This window comes from Acomys russatus, chromosome 25, assembly GCF_903995435.1.
Source record: "Acomys russatus chromosome 25, mAcoRus1.1, whole genome shotgun sequence".
Lineage (NCBI taxonomy): Eukaryota > Metazoa > Chordata > Mammalia > Rodentia > Muridae > Acomys > Acomys russatus.
This window is the reverse complement of record NC_067161.1, coordinates 33,748,257-33,772,772: the sequence shown is the minus strand read 5'-3', so window position 1 is coordinate 33,772,772 and position 24,516 is coordinate 33,748,257. Positions and strand designations below refer to the sequence as shown.

Genomic DNA, 24,516 nt, shown 5'->3' with positions numbered 1-24,516 from the left:
GCACACGGGCCTTTCTTAATGACTAAATTTCTTTAACTAAAAATCTAATTTTATTGTGGTATAAATCACACTTTCTTGAAGTAGAGAATTAATTTTAGATTTTTCATTCACTGTTCATAACCTTTCCATGAATCTGACAGCCAAATCATTCTAAATGTCATTTAACCAATACAATACGACGGCTTTATTCCTCGTTGTACCCTTCCTGAATCCATTATCTCCCGCTATAATGTAGAGGAACTTAAGTAAAAAAGAAATTACCATTTCAAAAAGCTGGAGTTTTACTGTGCAGTTGAACAGCATAATCTTTATTTTTAAATCAATATAATGTGAGTGCTGAGTAATATTTTTTCTAATCCAGAAGTTCCCCACTACAAAAAAAGAAAAAAGAAAAAAATTAGCTTAAGAGCTGTCTAAAGTGTTTGAACGAAGTACCGTCAATGCCAGGCCTGGAGCCCTCCCCACCCCACCCCACCCACACCCATCCATGTCCATCTTAGGGACAGAGCCTGAGGCCTAGGTGAAGACAGGCAGAACCTTGCCCTGACTATAGTTATGACTCCTCAGCCATGTTCCCAGCCATTCCTGGTTATACGAAAAAGTTTTGACCCATCTCTCAAAATATGGGACACAGTGACTTCTGGGGAAATGTGGACCATGCGGCTTAGGAAAGCGGACTATGACAAGCACCTTCAATGGAGGCCTGGTGGAGGCCAGTTTGCTCGGTATATGCAGATTAGTAGAAGGGGTTAGTCATGGATGGAACAGGACTGTGGGGTCCCAGCGTCATTATTTTGATGCTGGGCCCCTCATGACAATGCCTCTGTTCAGCCACAGAGGGGCTGAGGAAGCTGCTGGCATCAGGATTCCTCAGACCCTAACTTCCAGAAGATGCTACAAAAGGAAGCCCACACACACACTCGCTTTCTGAACCAGCATGTGTGGAGGAGACAGACACCCCTTCGCTGCTGAGATGCCAACACCACGTTTCTCCTAACAGAGAGGCTCTCAAAACCAAGGCTGTTTTAGCATGCATCCTTGCACCTCCTCCACAGGTTCATTTGAATTTTTAAAACACCACTCTAGCCACTTTCATTTCCACTAGCAAGACACCATTCTGCAATTAAAATCTCCTCCTGGACTGACAGCAGACAGCTAAATAAAGCGATGTCTTGTGTGGCATGTGTTCTGTGCCTGGCTCCCACTCACTGAGCAGGCACAAGCGTTTTGTAGGATTTCTCTCATTCGGGTGGCCGAGCTAGAGGCAAAAGGAAAGCCATTGCACTGGGAGGCTTCCCCACAGGTGTGTCTGAGCTTCAGAGCCAGGCAAGATAGAGAAGGCTGGAGAGTAAACTCTAAACTGGGGATTAGCTTGAGATCCAGGCTAAAGAATCAAGAAGGCAGGAAGGGCTGGGAAGATGGCTGAGTGGGGCACAAGCCTGCTGAGCAAGCACGAGGATGTGAGCCCAGAGCCATAGCAGCCATGTTAAAGACAGGCATGGCTGGATGCATCTGGATGCACCTCAACACTGGTGGAGTGGGGACAGGCAAATGTGGTGTCTCACTGGCCAGCCGGTCCAGCTGAAATGATGCAAAGAAAGCCTGTCTCAGAAAGTAATGTAAGGAGTAATAGAAGGAGACATCTGACACCAACATCTAGCAGAGAGAGAGAGAGAGAGAGAGAGAGGGAGAGGGAACACATACTAGACACACAGACATGATAGATAGATAGATAGATAGATAGATAGATAGATAGATAGATAGATAGATGAGAGATTTAGGGTTATTATAACTGTGATGAAACATAGGAGGCTCTGTATGAGTGGAGATGACAAGAGATGTCTACTTTCTCAGAAAACAAATCCTCATCTATCACCTATCTATCTATCTATCTATCTATCTATCTATCTATCTATCTATCTATCTTTGTTGCATAGTTTCATGTCAGTTTGACACAAGCTAAAGTCATCTGAGAGAAGGGAACTTCAATTAAGAACATGTTTCCATAAGATCAGGCTGTAGGCAAGTCTATAAGGCATTTTCTTCATTAGTGATTGATGGGGGAGGGCCCAGCCCATGTAGGTGGGGCCATCCCTGGGCCCACATGACTAACGGGGAAGAAAAGATTTATTTCACTTACAGATCCATAGAACTGCTCATCATCAAAAGCAGTGAGGGCAGAAACGCAAACAGGGCAGGAATCTGGAGGTAGAAGCGAATACAGAGGCCACAGAGGGGATGCTGCTTACTGCCTTGCTTCCTTTGGCTTCCTCAGCCTGTTTTCTTATAAAACCCAGGATCCCCAGCCCAGGGATGGCCCCACCTACATGGGCTGGGCCCTCCCCCATCAATCGTGAATTAAGAAAATATTTTACAGACTTGCCTACAGCCTGATCTTATGGAGGCATTTTCCTAATTGAGGTTCCCTCCTCACAGATGACTTTAGCTTGTGTCAGCCTGACATAAAATTATCCAGTGCAGATAGATAGACGGATAGATAGATGGATGGATGGATGGATAGATAGATAGATAGGTAGATAGATAGATAGATGGATGGATGGATAGATAGATGGATGGATAGATAGATAGCTAGATAGATAGATAGATAGATGGATGGATGGATGGATGGATAGATAGATAGCTAGATAGATAGATAGATAGATAGATGGATGGATGGATGGATGGATGGATAGATAGATAGATAGATAGATAGATAGATAGATAAATAGATAGATAGATAGATGGATGGATATTTAGACAGACAGACAGGCAGGCAGACAGACAGACACATGAGGATATTTTTCCAAAAAAGTGGGTATCTTCTGTCTTCTCTATCCATACAAAGCCTAGTCAAGCATCCAGGAAAATGTCGAGCCACAGTGACCCTGAAGAGATCAGCTAGGGCAGGATTCAGAGCTCATCTCCTCCTTCATAAGAAGCAGGGTCACGATAGCTCTCTGGAGTTAGGGAGCAGTGTGTGGATTCCTGTGGCCCCTCCTTAAAGCCAGGCCATTGCGGAAAGGTGGGGCTAATAAAGTGGAGACATGAAGATGCTGGAGTAGCTGAGGGAGTATGACTCACATCACAGGCCCCGGCTCCTGTGCATCAGCCCTGCCCATCGGCTGCCCGGGCAGAGGAGCCCTGACCACAGGGACAGAGAAAGTATGATTCTCTCACACTCTGGAGCTAAATCACAAATTTTGTGTGCCCTCCGTTTCCTGTCTAACCATGACCAAGGGCACATGTGTAAAAAGATCATCTGGATGCTCATTTTCTCATTCAGAAGTAACCTAGGGCTGGGGAGATGGCACAGTGGGGGAGGGGGAGGAACTAAAGCACTTGCTATGCAAGTGTGAGGACTGAAGTTCAGGTCCCCAGCACTCACTAAGTGCAGTGAGCATGGCAGCCAGCCTGTAGTCCCAGCCCTCGTGTGGTAGAGCCAGACATTCAGGCTAGCTAGACCAGTCAAACCAATGAGCTCTGGGTGCAAGAGAAAGACCCTGCCTCAATACAAGATGGAGAGTGATTAAGGGACACATTTCACATCAATCTACGGTCTCATCACATACGTGGATGGGTATACACATGTATCTCCATATATGCGAACATGCACACCTTCCTTGGTGTTGGCGGGGAAGGCAGGGCTGAGCCTCATGCAGTTGTTACTCCTATGTACTCAGGACACAAAGTCAGGAGGATGACAAGTTCAAGGCTACTGAGAAAGTTCAAGGGCAGCCTGCGAAACGTAGTGAGATCGTATCTCAAAAAGTAAGCCATGCCTGGTAGTGCAATCCAGCACTTGGGAGGCTGAGGCAGGAGGATCTCTGTAAGCTGAAGCTCAGCCTGGTCTACATCGCAAGTTTCAGGATAACCAGGGCTATGTAGAAAGACCATGTCTCAATAAAACAACCAAACAAAAAAGAAATAACAAAAATGGAACTCTGTGGTTAAAGCATATGCCTAGCATTTGTGAGGCCCTAACCTCCCAGCCTCACAGGGGGAAAAAAATAAAATAAAAAATGAAATAAAATAAATGTGTGTGCGTGCGTGCACGCGCGCATGCGTGCATGTGTGCATGCACATAAACATAAAATATGAAGATTTAGTGATCCTAAGTTATAGAAATCCATAAAGCTTTATACAGTAATGTCTTTTGATTACACTTTAAAAAAAGAGAGGCTAGTTCTGTATTTGAGGCCATCTTCCACAGCAAGGATAGGGCCACCTCAGCTACAGCACAGGGAACCGCTACCCTGAATTGGATGGGATCAATACGGTCTCCAATCCACTACTCCACCCTATCAGAAATCAGGGCCTGAACAGTACTGCTGAAGGACCACAGAGAGCACAGGCAGCACTTGACACTTGTATCTCTCTGACAACCCAACACATTAAACCCTAATGATCATTCTGATGGGGAAAGTAATCCATGCCTCCCTAGAAGAAGCAAGCACTGTGCACAGGACTATCATAACAGTCTGCAGCCTGAGACTCTAACATGGCAACCCCAGGACAGCACCACCCACCCATCCAAGGCAGGTGTGGTGAGACACAGGCAGCCTGTGCAGATCCTTGCACTTCACACGGCTGTCTGTGTCCATACCAGACTTTATCAGTGTCTGCCCATCCTGTGGTCCACTGAGCCTCTATCCCCAGTATGAGATCTAGGGCTCCAAATGCATCATCTTTCATCACAGAATGATATCAAATTATATTAAGAACTTCTGTTAAGTGAGTTTTCCCACTAGACTCAAAGGGCACACTCTTGACTGTCTAGTGTTCAATATATATATGTGTGCAATATATACACACAGGTCGGTTTCCACAAAAGCACAGAGAGACCCTGTACTACATTGCCCGACTCTGAGAAGCTTTTTGTTTGTTTTGTTCAGAGCCTCATATAGCCCGGGCTAGCCTCAAACTTGTAGCTAAGGATGACTTTGAACTCCTGATCCTTTTCCCTCCATCTCTGGAGTGCTGTGGTTATATGTGTGCGCCACCAGGTCAGATGTGTGTGTTGCACAGGATTGAACCCAGGGCTTTGCGTGCACTAGGCAAGCATTCTTCTAACCGAGCCTCAGGCCTATATGAAAAGCTCTGTGCCCACCAAGCAAACAGTACCACCCCACCCCACCCCCCACCTGCAGCCCCTGCCGGGCCTTACCCCAGCAACAGAAGCTCCATGGAATGGAGGCCACCAGGTGGACATCTGGGAGAGGAGAGCAGAAAGCAAGGACACTTGTACCAGGAAAGAGAAGGCAGGAGTTTACGCTTTAACCACTCATTTAGGATGCCCTCTAGGGATCGTTCAACAGATGACATAACGGCACCAGCTTGCTCAACAGGGTGTTCTCATCTGCCACTTTTTTGTTCTGTCAGGGACAAGCTCAAGTTGAGGCTTAGAGCAACCTGTGTTGAGGAAATTAAAAGAAAGTGGATGGGCAGGGCAGGGGGTGTCCTTAGGCTTGACTCCATGTTCTGTTCTTGGCTTTGTACATGGAGCAAGAGGTCACCTTGCTATATATAGTATACAAGTAAGCAGGGGTTGAACGGAGCTGGCTGAAGCCTTTGAGAGGGTGAGCCAGCAGGGTGGCTGCAGACCAGAGCTGGGCAAGAGCGGTGTATGACGGGGCAGGAGAAAGCCAGGGGCATCTAAAATGACTTCTCCCACCCCCCACCTTGCTCAGAAACAAGTCTCCTCTCCTCTGTGCTCCTTGGCCGGTGTCCCCTCTAGCCTCCTGGACATCTGCTCCACCGATTCTTTCTTCCTTTTCCTTTTGAGATAGGTTCTCATATAGCCCAGGCTGGTTTCAAATACTCTCTATAGTCACGGGTGACCTTGAACTGCTGATCTTCCTGCTTCTGCCTCCAGAGCGCCAGGATGACAGGTGCACACCACCATGCCAGATTTACGCATTGCTTCTGGGGTGCCAGGCAAACGCTCACTTCCCAGGATCTCTGGAGCGTTTCCACCAATCCCTGCCCAGGATCTGCAGGAGTGGCTCCACCAATCCCTGCCCTTTTCCCAGTAACTCTCTCCAGGACACGGGCTCACAGCAGGGTCTCTTGACAGAGCTCCTGGTTTGTTTCCTAAGCATTTAGTTTGCTCATACCTTCATAAAAGCGTATTCATCCACGCAGGAACTGTTGCTGTTCCCAGAGATAGCAGTACTAGGACAGCCACAGCCAGGGTCCCCCATGAAGATCCTAACCTCATGCAGAGACAGGCAACCAAGAAACAAAGAAGACAAACCACCCTGTGATGAGAAGGGCCATAGATTGGAGGGGGTGGGGCATTAGCCAGTCACCAGGGTTGCTGGGGTGGCAGCAGGACTGTTTCAGACAAGGTAGGCAGGAGGTCCTCACACCAGGACAGTGTTGCAAGAATGATGACACCACCTGAATGTCACATGCATTTGCTCCTGGACTGCTCTGTCCCTCCTCCTGTCCCCCAGGCAAACTTCTCTCACCTCTGGTCATGTTTTTATGGTCCTCAGACCTGGATGTGGGGTGGAGGGCATGGAGGACTTGTGGCACTCAAAGTTAAGAGCCAGCAATGGGTTCTAGAATTGGCAGTAAATTGTTTCCAACTGGTTGAGCCCTCCCCCGTGTCTCCTTCCTTCAACCGGGAGGAACACTGAGTTCCATCACGCCCTGGGAGCATCTGCCTCACCTGCCTTCTGTCCAGACTTGAGGAGCTTGGATTGTTTCCTGAATAAATCACTGGGGTGGGCTCCCATGGGTCTCTGCCTAGACTCAGGAAGAGGACCAGCTCCCCCACACTTTCAGTAGAAAGCACTTTTACTGCACCGCCCTAACACTTATATTTTAAAAAATGGAACTTAAAGTTGTTTAAATTAAATGAGTTATATTTAATTAAAAAGCCTTTAAGGCACAATAAGGCTCTTTTTCAATTTTCTTTCATAACATAGTCCAAAGGAAGAAAAGCACTAGGGGTCAACACAGCTGGGCTGATACTTACTTAGGACCTGGCCCATCTGAGAACATCAACAGCCAGCTCTCTGTCCTCTCTCCGAGGCTACATGGCAACCTCTGGGAACTCTAGTGTCCTTACCTGCAGACGGGGTCAAGGATGGTGCTGCTTTTGAGGATATAGGAGCCTGCATAAAGTACACAGGGTCACCACTCGGCTGGCATGTGCCTGTTAGGGAGGCAGCCATAGAAGTCACCTGCACATCCCCAGCAAGGGCCTTGTACTTGAGTCAAATGCATCACAGCTCTATCCCACCCTAAACAGCCTGAATTGAACCCTCCCTGGCAAGCATCTGTCACAATGCACAATGCACAGGGTGGGCATTTTGTCTGTATTTCTCTCATAGCTAACACTATGGTTCCCAAATAGGCAACATCCCAGGTAGCCCTAGGCACACCAAGTACTGTATGCCCGGTACCTAGGCTAGCAGCCAGCCTAAAAGAGTTTCTCACCAGTGTTGCTGGGTCTCTGGAGTAGAGAAGAACTATTATACTGGCAATGGCCAGTAGCTGGGAGGGACAAGTCAGAGAAAGGCTTTACCGGTTAGAACAGCGTAAATATGAACCATCCACACTGACTAGAACTGTTCTTTTCCTAGGCCAGTGCATCATCTATGACCTACTCTCATCATCTGTGAACCTGCTAGCTCATTTGCTTCAGCCATGTGAATGCTGGGATTCCTTCTCCTTGGTATTGTGAGTATGGGTCCTGAGTCCTGTATGAGCCTCGGCTATCTCTGGCTTCCCTCAGAGGTCTTCCCTGTTGTCACTCCAAGAATCTCTGACTACTCACTATCCAAGTCCTTCAGTCACCCATCCACATGAGGTGGCGATAGGCCAACAGGGTCACCATCCCATTATCACATTTTGGACAAGCCTTGTGCCCAGTGTGTCTGAGTGATCCCTTCTCCCATCTCCAGGGAGACCAAGGTCCATAGAGGAGGCCCTCAATGAAGAGGACCCTGTAGGCTGCACACAGGAACTGATCCACATGGGGTTGCTTCCTACGGGAAAGAACCCTCCAATGCAGAGGCTCCCACACACAGGGGCTCCTCCCTACAAGGTCTCCCACATGCAGAGGCTCCTCCCTACAAGGTCTCCCATACACAGGGGCTCCTCCCTACAAGGTCTCCTACAGGCAGAGGCTCCTCCCTACAAGGTCTCCCACATGCAGGGGCTCCCCTAGATGCAGAGGCTCCTCCCTACAAGGTCTCCCACATGCAGGGGCTCCTCCCTACAAGGTCTCCCACATGCAGGGGTTCCCACACACAGAGGATCCTCCCTACAAGGTCTTCCATACACAGGGCTCCTCCTTACCAGGTCTCCCACACACAGGGGCTCCTCCCTACAAGGTCTCCCACACACAGGGACTTCTCCCTACAAGGTCTCCCACATGCAGGAGCTCCCACACACAGAGGATCCTCCCTACACGGGCTAATCCATATGGGGGTTCTTCCACACTGAGGCTTGCTGCTGGATATCTGATCCCACTGTGAACTATAAAAACCTGGTGTTGTTTTTTGTTTGTTTGTTTGTTTTGTTGTTGTTCTTTGTTGTTGTTGTTAGCTGTGACTCAGCCCTAACACACTTTTAACCCTAGAGCTTTCTGTTTATTGTAAACAAGTACTTGTAGTTTTGGCTCACCCTAGCACACACCTTTAATCCAAAAGCTACATAAAGTGAGCCATAGGTCAAGAGACAGAGCAAAAAAACAGCTAACAGGGATTAAACTGAAAGGAGGAACATTGAGAGAAAGGTATTTAAGATAGCGTGGAGAAGAAGGGGCTTTGGGCTTTTTCCTTTGTACTTTTTCCTTCTGGGACATGAGCTGAGTAGAGAGGCTTTTTTCCTTCTGGGATGTTGGCTGAGTAGGAAGGTCAGCTGGGTGCTTTCTCTGCCTCTCTGAGCCAGTAGGTTTTCACTCTAGCATCTGGCTCCTGAATCTTTATTGGTAAAATCAAATGACTGGGATTTTCTTTCATTAAAACAGAGGCTAATTCCATTCCCTCAGGAGCTCTTCCATGTAATTCTCTCCAACTAATCCACATAGGGGCTGGTTTATACAGGAGTTGCCCCATGTGGCGGCTCCTGCCACAAGCACCACCATGCAGGGGCTAATCCACACAGGGCTGCCTCACACGGGGGCAGGGGGGTGTACTAGGGGGGTTGCCCCATCACAGGGTTCCCTATACTGGGGCACCTCCATGCAGGAGCTAATCCACACAGGGCTGCCTCACACGGGGAGTAGGGGGGTTGCCCCACCACAGGGGCACCTCCATGAAGGAGCTAATCCACAACACAGAGCTTCCTCCACATTCAGGATCTGATCCTCCATGCAGACTTGACTCTGACTTACCTCAACACCTCTCTTTTCTCTCTCCAGTGGCCCATGGAAAAGACAGCTAGCATTAGCACTTTCCTACGGGGGGCTGGGGTGGGGTGGGTGGTGGGGTCCTGACCCACCAATGCCTTTATCTGACAGTCAGCAGTTTGGTTGCTGAGGCTGGAATCTTCCCTCCCCAAGGTCAAGACTGCAGGGGCTCCCTTCTGAAAGGGAGACTGCCACAGTCATTCATCAGGGAGTTCTCAAGGCCAAGTCTTGAAGACAGAATTAGGCCCCCCCCCCAACCCCCCGCCCCCAGATCCCACTCATTAGGACAAGCTGCTAAGTCCCTACAGGTATCTTGAAGAGACACAAACACACAACCAGGAAGTGGTTTATTCTCTGGGTTTGCATAGTAGCTGTCGGGGTATGGGAGGGTATAGAAGGGATGTGATTGTGTGTGTGTGTGTGTGTGTGTGTGTGTGTGTGTGTGTGTGTGTGTGTGTGTGTGTGTCTGTGTGTGTGTATGTGTGTCTGTTGGAGAAAGTGAAGAGGCTGTGCCCAGGCTGGCCCCGGGAGACTCTCTTGATCTCTGCTCCTTCCAGGAAGCAGGGCGCCTTTTCTGTTTGCTTTGGCCTAAGGCTCCGTGTCATCAGATGGGCCCTTCCTCCCAGTGGAAACATGTGCTGCAAGCAAATGCAGGCAGCATCCTGTAGTACAAGGTACAGAAAGCCAGGTGCAAACCCTGCTCCAATACTGTATGTGCGGGCAGACTCCAACAGCTCACACCAGCCCACAGCCTCAGCTGCCAAGTATATAAGAGTAAGGCAGACGGGAGACCTCAGATAGTCTTTCCTAGAAGCCTGTGAAGTGGTCCACCCAGAGCTTTGACAAGACAGGGGCTGTTGGTTAATGCTATTGCCCACAGCGATGGAACTGGAGGGGTTTCATGGCAGGAATTAGAATTCCTTTCAGCAATCTCCCTCTTAAGAGATGAGTAAGAAAGCTATTCAGTCCCCAGGTCAGAGCTGGCGAGATCACACGCCCGGTATTCCCGTCCGAAGATGCCCCCCAGCTTCTCATCTTCCTCTCAATCCTGGCTCCACAGCTATTAAACACCACAGCAGAAAATGAGTCCAGAGCACACGGAGAGAGGCCCTGGACCTGTCTGAAGGCAGACCTGAGCCTGAGAGCTGGGGAAGCACCCATGGCTCTCTGGCCTAGTTACCCCAAACCAGCTCAGTCACCAGTTGCCACTGGCATCAGTAAGGTGGTGGTGCACCAAGAAAATTGTGTGGTTAAGTCACGATCCCACTGCCCTGGGTCTTCTCACCAAGAACAACCCCAACTACATTTCAAAGCTGCTGCTCTGAGGCCCTGCCTGAAGCCATAGAATGTGTGACTCTCAACCACAGGACCACCCCAAATCCTGATGCTTACTCCTTTTTAGTTGACTCCATGGGGAGAGTATGGACACAAGTGGTCCTAGTTTTCTGTGTTTCTGTAATGGAAGACCTGAGGCTGAGTAACATGAATGTGCAGAAATGCCCTGGCTCGCTGTTCTGGAGGTGGGGAAGGCTCTGATCACGAGGATGGGTAGAAAAGAGTGGCCTTAGTACATCATCCCAAGGTAGAGGTGGAAGCAGCAGAGGCAGACTGCCAGAGAGCAAGAGACCAAACTCACAGCCTCCTGTGGAGCCCCCATGACCCAAACACCTCACCTTGCGCCCCATTTCCTAACACTATGGCATTGAAGTTGAAGTTTCCAAAACTTGTCTATGGGGAAACACACTCAAACCTTAGTACAGGCCTTGGAAGTGAGAACATGGGCACTGGGAGGAGGGGGCGGGGTCAGTGTTGATGGGAAGGATGGAGGGCTCAACTCTGTGGAACATCCATCTTTGTAAGAGCTCAGCTCATGTTTTTCTGATGCTTTTTCAGATGTCCAAGGCTGGCTCCCTAGGGTCCACATGTCCTCTACCCACAGTGATCTCTCCCAGCCTTCACCAGAGCTGTCCACCTTACACTTGCACTGTCCTTAGAGCCCCTGAACACTACGAGTCAGGACTGCCACACTGGCCAAAGAAGCTGGGCCAGCTGAAGAAGATAAGTAACAAGGAGGACCCAAGGGAGGATGCTTAAACCTCACGCAGAAGGGGAAACAGAATAGACAGCGGAAGGTGTTGAAGAGAGGGAACAGGGTAGGAGCAGGAGTGAGGAGAGAAATGAGAGTGGAGATCAGATGTGGGGACAGCAGGGACAGGAGGATAGAGGGCTTACAGAGAGAAGAGAACCTGTGGGCAGGGGCATCTCCGAGACAAGCTGGAGATCCATGACAGGGTATGCTCCTGGCAGCATATGGGGGTGACTCTAGCTGAAACTCCTACTAGCAGGGGTCATGGGGTCTGAAGATGCCTCCCTCTTACTAGACAGGACTCTTAGTGGAAGAAGGGTAACATCCACCCACCCACAAAAATTTGACACAAAATTTACCCCGTCTACAGGATGTGCAGGGATAAAGATAGAGCAGAGATTGAGGGAATGTCCAACCAATGCCTTGCCCAACCTGAGACCCACCCCATAGGAGAGAGCCAACCCTGACACTATCAATGATACTTTGCTATGCCTGCAGAAGGGAACCTAGCATAGTTGTCCTCTGACTGGCTCCACCCAGTAGAAGATCAAAACAGATGCTGAGACTCATATCCAAACATTGAGTAGAGTGCAGGGAGTCTTATGGAAGAGTGTGTGTGTGTTGCGGGGCTGGGGAGGGGGGTTGGACCTGGAGGGGACAAGAGCTCCACTAGAAATTCAACAAAGCCAACTAACCTGGGTCTGAGGGGGGCGGGGTGCCTTGAAGAGACGGATGCACCAACCAAGGACCATGCAAGGATTTAACCAAGGCCCTCTACATATACATAGTTGATGGGCAGCTCAGGCTTCATGTAGGTCACCTAGAAATGGAAGTGGGGATTGTCTCTGACATGGACTCTATTGCCTGCTTCTGATCACTTCCTCCTGGCAGGGCTGCCCCATGAGGACACAGGGGAAGAAGATGTGCACAGTCCTGATATGACTTCATGTGCTGGTATGGGTTGATAGTGGGGGAAGGAGATGGCAGGGGAGCTCCTCTTAACTGAGGAGTAGGGAAGTGGGGACAGGGGGAAAGGGGAGGGAGGGTAACACTGGGAAGGGAGAAAGGGGGAGGCTATGATTGGGATGTAAAGTGAATGAAAATATAAATTAAAAATTAAAAATAAAGAAAAGGAGGAGGAGAGGAGGAAGAGGAGGAGGAGAAGGAGAAGGAGGAGAAGGAGGAGGAGGAGGAGGAGGAGTGAGTGAGGAGGAGAGAAGAAGAAGAAGAAGAAGAAGAAGAAGAAGAAGAAGAAGAAGAAGAAGAAGAAGAAGCAGCAGCTGGGTCCAGGGCCACTGTTTCACCAGGCTCACCATATGAATTTCCATACAAACCTGGAATGAGACAGACCACAGCCCAGAGCTGGAAGTCTACATGCCAGCAAAGACATGCCATAGGTTCTCACAACACAGTAAGGCAGCAGAGCAAGCTTCCTGGCTTTGGCTTTGTGGAAAAGCTAGTCTGCAGAGGGGACAAGCAGGATGATGATGATGATGACGATGATGATGATGATGATGATGAGAGAGAGAGAGAGCACGCACTAGCTTAGCCCCATGGTGCCTCCTGCTGTTTATTCTAGAGAAAGCCTGGGTCCTTCTGCCACCCAAGCATCTAATCAGATAGTCCTGTTCCTGGCCACCAACAGGTCCCTGGTGGACTACTTGGACAACAGGCTCATGCACTTTCTTTTTCCTCTTTCTCCAGTAGGTTATGTGGTCCTAATTGATGGCTGATCAACACTGCCAACCCAGCTCTCAGCTCCACAGAGAGCCCACCACCACCACTTCCCTGAGGGTCCTTTGCAACCCCCACCTTCCCAGAACCTGTGTTCCACTCCACACACTGCTCACTAAGCTCTCTCAGGCCTGAATCAAAGCCTGCAAGCCCAAGGGCAGGCCTGAGCTCTGGACAGTCTGACCAGCTTTACTTCTGATGCAGTAGCCGTCCCTCCAAAGGGTTGACCTTTGAATTTTAATACACATTTTCATTTAGAATATATAATGAGCCACAGATTAATCTGCTCCAGTTCACATGGCCTTAGAGGTGTTTCATTCCTAAGAAGCAACTATCTATAACCACTTAAGCCAGGAGCCTCCTGGTCAAGGGTGGTACTCCTCAGCACCTAGATATGATGTGTATTATGACAGTTTGGAGCACTGGGATATAATGGTGTATGCTGTGGTTCCCTGAGCAAGATGGAGCAAAATGTAAGGAGCAACCATTCCTCCCCTACAGCCTACCCAAGTTCCCTGAGTGGCTGTAGACATCACATAGCCAATAAGGACACAGCCTTAGGATGTTTCAGTGGTGTGCAGTGAGGAGTACAGTACAGATAGGAAAGCTCGGGGGTAGGAGAGCAAGGATGTTGGGAGTTGAAACACCCCAGGGGGTGGTGGGTGGCTATATGTAGCACCATGCCCACCCTATGCAGGCGACACTCAATAGATGCCAGCTTCCTCTAACCCCGTTCCTCAATCCTGCAAGTATCCAGAGTAGCTGAGCCATGTGCCAAATCAAACGTTCAACAGTAGATAGTCCCATACCACATGTGTCCAGGAGAGCGGACATTTGTGGCCAGAGAAGAAAAGCATCCTATCTTGGGAGCTGGGGTAAGGATGTAAGAGGCACCAGCTACTTCCTCCTTTAATTACTCCATAAATAAACCTAATTTTCTTTAGGCTAAAGTTGAGCACTTAATTTAGTCATTACATCTTTTCTATGTTAGAAAAGATCATTAACATAGTTACTTAATTCTGTCTGTGAACTCAGACTCCCTTCTGCAGCAGCCTTTTACTCCCTCCCCCACATTACAATAAGCCTCAAGCTCTTGGGATGGAGTCATAAATTCCATTTCTCTTGGTCGATTGGCTGTGCTTAGCACAGGGTGGAGCACATAGCTGGGTGCTCATCAGAGAGCTGTTGCTTATTTAGATTTAAGACATGACACATTCCCAGGTGGCCAGAATAGCCCAGGGCTCATATAGGGTCTTTGAGGGATCCGCCTGGAAGTTCTTTGTAACATAAAGACATAAGTATGCCACATTGTGCATGTGGCAGGGAAGCCCATTCTTCACAGTCAAGTGCTAATGTGAAGACACCAGCTAGCATGCCAACCAAACAGAAGAGAGCAGAGGAGCATAAGAAGAACCATAGTGCACATCTCAGCTGGTGATGGGTCTCAGTGGCGGAGCACTTGCCTAGCATGCACAAGGCCTCTGCACTGCTGGAGAGGGGATGGTTTAAGTAGCTAGACTTAAGTGGTATCATCAGAGGCTGGCCTGCTTTACCCACAGGAAGTCTATCTGCCTAGGACGGATGCTCTAAAGGTGACTTCACCACAACCATAGAACATGAGGTCTTTTCTGCAAGGAAAGTTTTCAACCAAGGTTTTAAATGCCGGGGAAATAGCTCTTCTTCCTTTAAATAGAGAAGCAAGCTTTAGATGACACAGAACTCAGATGAGGCTTTAACTTTGACCCAATTGCCCTGCATCAAGGAAAGCCACCGTTTCAGGCACAATGGTGCACAAGTGTAATCCCAGCACTGAGAAGGTGGAGACAGGAAGGGCTTGACTTCAGAGTCAGTCTGAGCTATAGAGCAAGACCATCAAAAAGAAATAAAGTCCTAGCACTTGGGAGACAGAGGCTGGTGGGTGTCTGTGAGTTCAAGGCCAGCCACGACTATATAGTGAGACCCTGTCTCAAAAACATAAAGGAGAAATGGAAGAAAATTAGTCCTGGTCCTGTGACTCTCAGAGCACCCCTCCCCCCACATTGGTTTATGTGGCATAGGAGATCATGACCTAATTCATGCTAATCAAACATACACCCTAATGATCTAGCTCTTTGTATCTTCCTGGCAGAAGAGAACACACAGAGGACATGGCTCCTCTCTCTACCAGAGAGAGGCTGAGGCAAAGGAGCAGATGACAGACGGCAACTACCTGAGCGTCTCCTATTCAGTACCAACATGCGGACTGCCTGAACATCTCCCACTCTGAACGCAGGGCCTGCTTTGTACTCCATCCTAGGACCCCATTTCTGGAGCTAGAGCCTCTACCTTTTGTGGTTAGTGGCAGGAACAGGCCCAGAAGCCTGACAGGCAGAGAGCCAAAAATCTTTCCCACAGACCACAGCAACAGAGACAGAAGGACAACTTCTTTGCCTTGGCAGGATGGCAAAGGACAAGCCACTCGTGGGGGTTCTTAGAATCAGCCTGGCACCACCATACTTTTTTTCTAAATGGGAAGCCAGAGGGATAACCCGAGAGTCACGGAGGATAAATTAAGTTGACAGTTGGGGCTTGGCAAAGTTGCCGATACAACTTGCCCAAAAAGTGGTAACCGCAGCCCCGTTTTCAGTGCCTGGCCTAATGCCCCAATGACAACAGTGCAGAGCCTCCTAGAGAGGCACAGATTATTTAGCTGCAAAGGAAAAAGAAAAGTTGGATGCATAAATTAAGAGGAAGAAAAATAATGGCTTTCTGTGAACTCATAAATGCTCATTTTCCTGGGTCACAGAACTTTTCAAGGCCAATTAAAACTCTGTCAACCATCATGTCAAAACGCTAAAGGAAGCATAGTCGGCCCGTAGAGAGCGTGGCTCGCTGGGAGCCAAGTTATGAGAAGCATAGACACTGGTGTATGTCCCCTGTCAAAGATAAAGCAAATGTAAGACCCCAGACAGTGTCATCCCAGATGTAGCAGTCTCTACACAGCTGTGGACACAGAATCACAGAATAGGGGGTAGGGGTGGGGGCAAGACACTGATTTGGGTACGTGGTGGTGGGGAAGTCTGTGGATGTTTTGGGGACAGGGGTGTGACCACCCTCATCATCTGTCTTAGTTTCCTATCTTGTTGCTATGATTAAAAAAAAAACAAAACAAAACAAAACAAAAAAAAAAACACTGACAAAAGCAACCTGGGGGACAAAGGCCTTGTTTTAGTTCACAGTTAAAGGTCCATCCCATCAAGCCCTGGGGGGCAGGGGAAGATGAAGGGAGGGGGACAGGGTTGTCAAGGCAGCAGGAGTTGAAAGCAGCTGCTGTGTTACCTCATAAGTTAGAAGAGTGAATGCACACATGCAGCTGCTCCGCTTGCTTTCTCGCGCTTCCACCGTCCCCCGCCAGGGAATGGTCCAAGCCATGTTTAAGATGAGTCTTCCCATATCAATTAACATAATCAGACAATCCCCACAGGCACGTCCAGAGGAGGCCCATCTCTCAGCAGATTCTGGGGTCTCTCAAGTGGACGATTAACCCTAGCCATCACAGCAGCCACTGAGGACTGCCTCCCAAGGGACTTAAAATCACCAACAGAACAGCCGGGGAGGAGCCCAGCTAAAGCCGTGCTTACATGTGCATATGGAAGAAGTGGTGGCAACCCCCACAACCCCCATCTTCATGCTTTTCTGCCCAGCATCCCCTGGAATGGAAAGTGCCTGAATGGCAGGAGACTGTGAGAAACTCAAACTCAGGACCCAGGCAGACCAGCTGCATCTCAGACGGCCCTGGGCTGTTGAAGCACACAGAAGCTCAGGAGGCACCAGGGTGGGCACGGTCCATACTAGCTCTGTAAGCAGGGATGTACCTAGGAGGGCTGGCTACCATGCTTCACCTTGGAAACTATATAGATGTACATATTTGCCTGCAGGTGGGAGGTTATGCCAAGCACCCAGCCTGGGATCCTGATTGTTCAGAGAGGACAGTTTCTTTTCTCCATGCCTATAGCCAGGGGAGAGGCAGGGTAAGGATGGACCTCACCCTCTGCAGACAATCAACCTTCTGACCTGGGGCTCCCAAGTAGGACTTTCCTAAAAAGGGTAGAAGCCGGTAAGATAGTAACAATAAAATGCTTTTGAAACTATTATTGGCCCAAGCTGTCAGCAATCTAAGGGGCCCTGTAGGGCTAGCCTGAGGACATGTAGGGTGCCTTCAAAGTGACAGGTCCAGTTAGGGACATGAGTGGCCACCAGCAGTCTCTATCTGTGGCCAACTACTGTAGAAAAAAGGAAGGAGCCAGCCAGTCAGTGTGAATAAGTGCTTTCGAGTCTGCTTAGTCAGGGTTTCTATTGCAGGGAAGAGACACCATGACCATGGCAACTCTTATAAAGGACAACAGTTACCTGGGGCTGGCTTACAGTTTCAGAGGTTTGTTCTATTATTTTTATGGTGAGGACCATGGCAGAGTGCAGGTGGACATGGTGCTGGAGGAGCTGAGAGTTCTACTGATCTGTAGGCAACAGAAGGGGACAGTTTCACTGGGTGTTACTTGAACATGTAAGACTTCAAAACCCACCCCCAACAGTGACACACTTCCTTCAACAAGGCCACACCTACTCCAACAAGGCCACACCTACTCTAACAAGGCCACACCTCTTTATAGTGCCACTCCCTATGGGCCAAGTATTCACATACATGAGTCAATAAGGGCCATACCTATTTAAACCACCAGAGTCTGACCCCTGGTGTAGGCTGGAGTCAATTAATCCCATCTTACACATTTGCTCCTCAGAGACTTTCCTTTGAGAGAGTCTGCTGATGCTGAAAACATGGGTTTGACCTCCAAGCCTAAGGCTGGTCTGCAGGCCCTGGAGTATAATTTTAAAGGGACGATACATGCAAAAGATGTTCTACGGCACATGACAACACAGCATCAAATCAAGTAAAGTGCACGAAGGATGCATATGGTTGCTGACAGTTTCCCTGTCCATCCGTGAGTCCAGCAGTTAGGTCAGACACTAGCGCTGGCACTCAGTACCCAGCTCTCACTGAGGGAGCCCACAAATGCCCACTCTGCAAGGATAGGGCAGTCCTCTGGGAGCTGCTGTCAAGTCATTCTTCACACTCTTTTGATGTCTCAGTTACCCAGCATCTAAAATCCTTCCCTGAAGTGCTGGGAACCAGAAGTGGCTTAAATTTGGGACTTGAGAGGATTTGAGAATATTTGCACCCAATTAATGAACTCTTTGAGGCACAAAACCCAAGTCAAAACATGAAATTAATTATTTCTTATATATGTAACTTGTAGAAAATTTAAAGATTTGTTTTATTTTCAAGTAAGTGTGTGTGTGTGTGCACGCACACACACACACACACATACACACACACTCATGAGGGCAGTGTCTAAGGACACTAGAGACATCTGATCCCCAGGAACTAGACTTAGCAGGTGACCATGTGTCAACCACACAGGTGCTGGGAATGGAATCTGGGTCCACTGTATGCACTCTTAGCCACTGAGCAATCTCTGTGGGCTTTGCAGCGATTTTGCTGATACTGTCAGTGTGCCTGCCTTTTTTACTGCAACCTGTCACAAGAAGTCTGGTATGGCCTTTTCTACTTGTGGAGTCATATTGGCCCTTAACCGACCTGTCATGTTGGATTTCAGATTTGGAGGTCAAGGGCAATCAGCTTTACCTAAGGTGGGGAAGGAGGGCAATGTTGTAATATTTTAAGGTTCCAATGAATTCTACCTCAGAATGATTTCTTTTAAATCCAGAATGCCATTAGCATTCAAGGCCACATTCTACCCCTCAGCTGTTGGGAAGAGAAAGGCACACCCCGCAGCTGCATCGCTAACCCACATCTGTACAACAGTAAACTCCTGGAAACTATTTCAACCACGGTCTTTGTACAAGAAACAATAACTTACCAAAATTCACATTGGCTCTACTTGCTTTCAAAATATGTCTTTGTGCATGTGTGAGAACACACACACACACACATACATAAATGTATACACAAAACTCCATTAGTTTGGATCCTTCCCCAAAATAAGACTATCTGAGGAAGAGTCAAGATGACAGTACAGCTTGGACAGTGAGTTAAGAATATATGATTAGCTATAGTTCAAAGGAGAAACTACCTGGAAGCCATGATCCTCAGGGGAAACATTGATATCAGTCAGTAAGATGTAAGCCCAGGTTGGGTACTGGTGGCGCACGCCTTTAATTCCAGCACTCAGGAGGCAAAAGTAGGCAAATCTCTGTGAGTTCGAGGCCAGCCTGGTTTACAGAGTGAGTTCCAGGATAGCCAAGGCCAAACAGAAAAAACGAGTCTCAAAAATGACAACAAGAGTAAGCCCAAGTGAATTGCAAGCTGCTCCCTGCTAGCAGGGGACACTGTATACTGTCCCAGGACATAGAGATCTCTTCTGTAATACAAAGACCACCCACCTGGTGGCCTAGTCTGAATTTTAGAAGAAGCAAGATGATCTCATGACAGATACTGGATTTTTACATCAAGTTTTGATCGACAAAACAAAGAAACCGAAGCCTCCATTTTGCTCATAAAATTAATAAGATACTAAGAGGGAGAGAAAGATAAATACGATTGGCTCCATCTACATGTAAAACAGAAGTATGTAAGTAAGAAAAAGGATAAGATGGGCCAAGAAGGGGCTGGAGAAATGGCTAAAGAGCACTTGCTGTTCTTGCAGAGTTTCAGTTCCCAGCACCTAGGTCATATGATTCACAATCTCCTGTAACTCCAGCCAGAACATCTGATGCCTTCTGGCCTTTGTGGGTCAGCTCGCATGTAATACATATAAACTCTCTCTCTCTCTCTCTCTCTCTCTCTGTGTGTGTGTGTGTGTGTGTGTGTGTGTGTGTGTGTGTGTGTACAATATATATATATGAGAGAGAGAGAGAGAGAGAGAAATACATAAAAATGGGCACATCAATTTTTTGTCTTAAAGACTAAGTATTCAGAAAACAAGCCATCTGCGATGAACAGTGGTCCAGGAATGTTCTAGAAAAGCAGTAAAAACCATGGCTTTAAAAAAAAAAAAAAAACCATGGCTTAGGTGAAAGCGATGGTTCTCAACCTTCCTACTGCTGTGATCCTTTAACACAGTTCTTCATGTTGTGGTGACCTTCAACCATAAAATAATATTTCACTACCTCATAACTGTAATCTTGCTATTATTGTATCTGGTGGTCTTGGGTGACTTCTGTGAAAGGCTGAGAGCTGCTGGGTTAGAGAAAGGGTAAAATGAGACATATATTAAGAAAGGACGGCATGGGCTAGGGAGATGGCTCAGTAGGAAAGACCACTTGCTATGCACGCCTCAGAATACCTGGGGCTTGCTGACCAGCTAGCCCAGTTGAAAAGCAGCTATCCCCAGGTCCAGTGAGAGACTCTGCAGCAAAGGATAAAGGCAACCAGCAATAGAAGAGGATGCCTTATGTCCTACTCTGGTCTCAGCATGGTACATGACCAGGCACCTCCCTACCATCACCACAACACACACACACACACACACACACACACACACACACACACACACACCCCAGAGAAGGGGGTTGTGGGGAGGTATTCAAGCACAACCAAAGTGAGCAAGGTCCTTCCACTGCAGCGGATGCTCTGCTCTCTCCTGGTAACTAAACACTGACTGAAGCCATCCTCAGTTTCCATAGACTTGGCCCATTCACAGCATGACCAACTCATTAGTCACAGCTAGGAGCAGGCTCAGTGAGTTAAAGCACAGCAGAAAATAAAGCTACAGCTGAGAGGTATGGCCGAAGGCCAGCTGCCTCTAGGAGACTACAGTCATCTCCTTCCTGAAGCAGCCAGTGGCATTCTTGGGCTTGGGAGAAACAGCTGGAACTGGGGAAGGGGATGGGGGAGAGGATAACCCCAAACAAAGAGAAGCCTTCCTTCCTCCAGTGTGCAGCACCTCCTCTCCTCTCCCGTTGCTTCACAAAGCGCCCGGTGTTAAGTGCTCATAGAGGGGGCTCTGGGTGATGTTAACTTGCCTTCCATTTACCACCAGCTAAATCCCACTTTAATTGCCTTGTCTCTTAATTGAAATAAGTGATTCACCAAAGACGGACAAGGCGCTCCCCACCTTCAGGAGGGTGAGCTACCTGGAAGGCCTGCCTGTTTGCTTTGCTATTCAATATTCAAGGATGGATCTGAAGGGCTTAAGTGATGGTTTCCCCTTGGGATATGAGTATAAAAATGAAGCCTTTCCCACATGGGAAATGTGGCTCTCACCAGCCCAGGCGCTGCCGCCATTTGACTCTTTCAAAGCAACATTAAAGGCATGTCCTTCATAGATTTCGACAGCAGCAATAGTGTTTCTATTTAATCATTGACTCAAGACAAAAAGCACACTGCACCAACTTCAGCAGGAGAGGCTCGCATCAAATTACTTCCCAAACTCCCCGAAGAGTAAGGTTTGCAGGTTTGGGATCGCATGACAATTAAGTAATGATGAAAGAGAAATTGGTGTCATTTGATCAAATACTGCATTAATCCTAACACACACTGTGTGTCCCTCTATCCACTCTCTGGGAATGTTGACTTTTCCGGGGTAATTTTGATTTCTCCTTCCCCAGGAATGGACACACAGGTGCAAAGAAAGGAGCCCAGCATGTATCAGCAAAAGACAATGGAAAGGGGGGGCACCTGGGAAGGTCCCCCCATAAGGGCTCAGCTGCTCAAGGCAAAGAGAAAAATCCCAGATGGCCTTAGTGGGGTGGGGAGGAGGGAGCGGGGGAAATGCTCACTTTTCAAAGTTCAGCACCTACGCAAGGCGTTTTCTGAAGATAACCTCCGTTCCATACGCACCCCACATTCATGAGGCCACTCCAAATTCGCTGAGCCTGCTACCTTGAGCAGGGCTAGGGTCTGGGATCTTAAGACCAGGAAAACTAAGCAATTAGCAGTACAGCCAGGCGCTTTGGTGGGGGGTGGGGGGGCGGGAGGTTCCGAGAGTAAGTTTTCCAAGCTCTTTAGAAGTATTTATATACACCTAGCAGCCATTAATCATTCTTATCTGTTCATTAAAGCTGTCTCCCTCAGGACCCTGGCTCGCCAAGTCTTTCTCAGCTTGGTTCTCTTTTATCTATATACCCGAAGAGGCCTGTTTCTTTTTAAGACATATTTTGTCATTAAAATACTTCATCGGTTCACATGGGTGTGCTCCTCCAATTAGTCTGAATTTGTGGAGTTTTTATTAAATACACAGAAAGGCCAGTCCTAGGAGGGTCTTTGTGGAAGGCTAAATGTGCAGAGAAAATAAATGCATGGTTTGGGGGTTTGCTTTCACTGTTGAGAGATCTCAGAGCCACGGCCCACCTGTGACAATGCCTGTTGTCTCCTCCAGTCCCCTAGCAAAAAAAAAGGAATGCAATTTGACTTTATGCAGTGGTCTAATTGATCTACAAGTGGGAGAGCAATCAGACACTGTAACACAGAAAAGAAAAAGCAGTCTGTATGAAATGTCATGTCCGTAGCTCTGGGACCATACCTCGGCCTGTGACTCTCCCAGAACCACATTCTGGCTTCTTCTGGATCCTTGGTCCATCCATCCCAGCACAGCTGGCAGGGAGACCCCGAGTAGGGCTAGATGTGGCCAGAAGCCTCCTGGTTTCATTCTGTCGGGTCTGTTGAGAAAACAACAAAGGCTCAGCGAGGGAGGGAAGGAGTAGGAAGTCATGGGGGGGGGGTATAAGAGGGTCGGGGTGAAGGTGGGGGCTTTGATTCACATCCAGAATCAGGTTAACTTGAGGGGCTGGGCGGGTAGGTGGCTTGCTTCAGGACCTGAGTTTGAGCCTCAGGACCCATTAAAAAGCTGGGAATGGCAGTTTGTATCTCTAATCCCAGGCTGGGAAGGTGGAGGACAAGTCCCAGGGACTCACTGGCCAGTCAGCACTGCCTACTTGGTGAGCCATGGGCCAGTGAGAAAAACTCTTTCCCTCAAAAAAATCAAGATGGCTGGCTGGTGAGGAAACATACTCAAGGATGAATTTGGCTTCCGTATCCACATGCAACTACACACATATGCACCCAAGCACACACACACGAAGAATCAGATTAATCTAAGTGTAAAACACAGTACACGCCCTTCTGTTTTACTTGGGAGAAGTCACATTACTTCAGAGCCTCCGTTTACTGTCCCTAAAATGGGAACTGTACTATGAACCTCATAGGAGTGCTCTGAAAATGGAAAGAGCTGGTGCCAGACACACAGTATGACTCTGCAAATGTAAGCCATTAGACAGTGTCCCGCTTGCAATGCCACCAGCTAGCACACACCTCTAAGGACAACCAGGGTGAGTCAGCTGAGTCATATCTATTGGGCATCTCTATACCCCAGTTTCCCGAGAAAGCATTTGAGTCTATGCACATGGAGCTTAGGAGATGCTGGTGAGGGCCCAGAAAGGCGACTCAGTGAGTAAAGACACTTGTTGCTAAGCCTGACTACCTAAGTTCAATTCTCCCAAAGCTGACTTCTGCAGGTTGTTCCACCATGACATACATACCCAGCCCCCACGTGCACATGCTAAATAAATGAACATGCTTAAAGAAATGTCGATGAGGAATAACACTAAGTGCTAAGCAGCTTCTCTGTATCTTACACCTTGGTTTACAAAACAGTGGACTTCAAAATAGCATCATAGGGTCTAGCATTTTAGTGTTCACGGCAGAATCTAAGCAGCCAATACCAATGATGTCCCAAGGACCTGGAATTTGTTTCCAGAGACTCACTTGGTAACATTAGCATCTGAAGTTCTAGAATAAAGCAAAGGGTCAACTCACGGGGACCAGAGACTAAGACCTACAGGGACTGGACGCTGAGGCTCAGGTGTGATGATGCATGGACTGGATGCTGAGGCTCAGGTGTGATGCACAGAGGAGACGCTGAGGCTCAGGTGTGATGATGCATGGACTGGATGCTGAGGCTCAGGTGTGATGATGCATGGACTGGATGCTGAGGCTCAGGTGTGATGATGCATGGACTGGATGCTGAGGCTCAGGTGTGATGATGCATGGACTGGATGCTGAGGCTCAGGTGTGATGATGCATGGACTGGATACTGAGGCTCAGGTGTGATGATGCATGGACTGGATGCTGAGGCTCAGGTGTGATGATGCATGGACTGGATGCTGAGGCTCAGGTGTGATACACAGAGGGGACACTGAGGCTCAGGTGTGATGACGCACAGAGGGGACACTGAGGCTCAGGTGTGAGCAGTGCTTAAGAACCCTCATGTGTAGCTGGGTGTGGTGGCACATGCCTTTAATCCCAGCACTCAGGAAGCAGAGTCAGGTGGATTGC

The 24,516-nt window shown here is 48.4% G+C and overlaps 1 protein-coding gene across 1 annotated transcript in view; it reads right to left on the bottom strand.

Moving 5' to 3' along the window:
• Fstl4 (follistatin like 4) overlaps nucleotides 1-24,516 on the bottom strand; it is a 409,490-nt gene that overhangs the window by 376,343 nt on the left and 8,631 nt on the right. Inside the window, exon 2 of the mRNA XM_051167894.1 lies at nucleotides 22,706-22,841. Coding sequence (XP_051023851.1) covers nucleotides 22,706-22,831 — 126 coding nt within the window. The 5' untranslated portion in view covers nucleotides 22,832-22,841. The remainder of the gene's footprint in view (nucleotides 1-22,705; nucleotides 22,842-24,516) is intronic.